Here is a 2,213-nt window from a genome sequence, read left to right as displayed (position 1 = left end):
AATAAAGTTATAAATTTAAAAAACAAAACCAAATAAATTCATAAAAAATTGAGTCTGAGTTTATAGGTTCCTGAAAATTATATTGTTAATTAACACAGTACCAAGATCTATAATTTTGATGTTATAATTTTTCAAATACTTATGAAGTAGTATTTTTTTCTTATAAATCCATAAATCTACTAAAAAATTTTCTCAAAAGTCTACTTATTTTATTACTCAAAATAGAAACAAGGGCAATTTACGTTAGTAAATTGTTTGATCTCCAATATTACGCAAATACATTGTTTCCAAATTTAATACGCAAATGCATTGTTTCACTATTTTATGTAAACCGCTACTGGCAGTAGCAGTTTACAGGTGTGCATAAACCGTTACAACCAGCCGCGGTTTATGTGTGTGAGTGTGTGAGTGTAAACTACTGCTGGCAGCAGCGGTTTACGTGCGTGTGTGTGTGAGTGTAAACCGCTACTGGCAGTAGCGGTTTACGTGTGTGTGTGTGTGTGTGTGTGTGTGTGTAAACCTAGCGGTTTACGTGTGCTGCTTTGCCTATATAAATCGTGGTTGTAGTCGCGGATTATGCATTTAGATGGTTTGTGGAGTTTTTTAGAGAGAGAAAATTCTAGAGAGAGGTAAGAGCAAACCGCTACTGTCCGCATCTACGCACGGGCCTACATCATGATGCTGTTATCGACTCAGTTATTTGGGGACAAGAGTGCGAACCGGGTACATATACGGTGGTTGCCATTTGTGGCAAACCTTGATGACATGGGGAGGTATAGCTAGGGGTCGGCCGCTCTGGCATGGCTGTACCGATGCATGTGTCGGGTAGCGAACAGAAATGTGGCGATGGTTACATGATGCGATGCAGGAGGATGATGCAGGCGGAGAGGCTAGAGCTGAGGTCGATCACCGTGTTCGTCGGTCTAGTGCCAGACGCGGGAGAACAGTGGATCCTACACAGTTTGGTGGTGGAGTTAGTGGGACCGCAGCGAGTCAGGCTGGAGGGGGGACATTTACCAGCAGATCTTACTCTCCGATGTCAGAGCCCAGCTCTCACATGTATGCGCAGCCTTCCGATAACTAGGCCGGAATCCATAAGTCGCCTCCGTTGCCTCTTGCAACACCTTGATCGACACCGACGCATCAGCTCGAACCAACGGATAGATTCTCGCACAAATGACATGATAATCAAGTTGCTTGTGGTCGCTTGATATCGATGTGGCCATACACGTGTGCGGACCGTTGTACCTCCTAACTTCCCATGTGCTCTTCCTTTTTCGCATGACTATCCGAATCAACCACGTGCACCCGTTACCAAACTCTTTACATCTCCCTTGGTATTTCAGATTGTCGGACTCCATAACCTTGTACTCAACTCCACGCCGAATACTGTAATCTTTTACACTCAACACGGCTTCCTCTTTACTCTGGAAAGATTGGCCAATCTGAAATTCAGTCATAGGTGTCCCATCATGCATGCCCTGCCCATTGAATGTTGCATCTACATTCTGCTGTTGGCCGACGACTTCCAAGTTCAAAGAAGAGAGGTGGGGAGGGTACTCTTGTGTTGCAGAACCGGAACCTCCATGGGCTGAACATCCACCTCTTGGAATATCATCATCACTATCCCCACCAATATTGACAGGCTCCTCATCTGAATCATCGTCAAACAGTGCATTCTTAACTCGATCCGGTCCGGCATCGCATTCAAAATCAGGAACAACATGACCAATATATGCATGAACAGCCCCAGCACGTTCGGGCTCCGCATTCGGAAAGGCCACTGCTACCACAGGCATCGATGTTGATGCACCACCAGCTGGGGTCGACTGAGGATTAGGTGCCGATGCTCCAGAGCTATCCACACCATCTTCCAACTTCGCAAACAGCTCAGTTATCCTCACCTCCGAAAAACTACGCCTGCAGTGAAACAAGACCTGCAAGTCTTCATCCGACCCGATCACGAAGGTCTCATATCTCACACCAGTTGAGACAACGTCAATGGAAATCTTGTAAAATAATTTTTTTACCCACTTCGTCCCACACGTACCGAGCTTTCGTAATATGCTTTGCTTAATCTCCGCCAACGTATTCGACGATCGGATAAAAACACTAAGCGGTTCTCTATCTGTGAATTTTACACCATGCCTTTTGCTCTTTTGAATTTTTCCAGAGCAGTGAACCAGAGCCACAAAGCTATCCTCCCCCTCCAT

The 2,213-nt window shown here is 45.2% G+C and overlaps 1 protein-coding gene across 1 annotated transcript; it reads right to left on the bottom strand.

Moving 5' to 3' along the window:
* LOC107614652 lies at positions 1,014–2,213 on the bottom strand. Its single transcript, XM_016316795.1, has one exon. It carries the CDS (start codon positions 2,211–2,213, stop codon positions 1,014–1,016), a length of 1,200 nt encoding a protein of 399 aa, XP_016172281.1.

This window comes from Arachis ipaensis, chromosome B09 (genome assembly GCF_000816755.2).
Source record: "Arachis ipaensis cultivar K30076 chromosome B09, Araip1.1, whole genome shotgun sequence".
In the NCBI taxonomy this organism is placed as follows: Eukaryota; Viridiplantae; Streptophyta; class Magnoliopsida; order Fabales; family Fabaceae; genus Arachis; species Arachis ipaensis.
The sequence above is the reverse complement of the archived record's forward strand: the minus strand, read 5'-3'. Positions and strand labels throughout refer to the sequence as shown.

Excerpts from the sequence above, each read along its gene's own strand:
- LOC107614652 (XM_016316795.1), bottom strand. The coding sequence starts at position 2,213 with ATGGAGGGGGAGGATAGCTTTGTGGCTCTGGTTCACTGCTCTGGAAAA.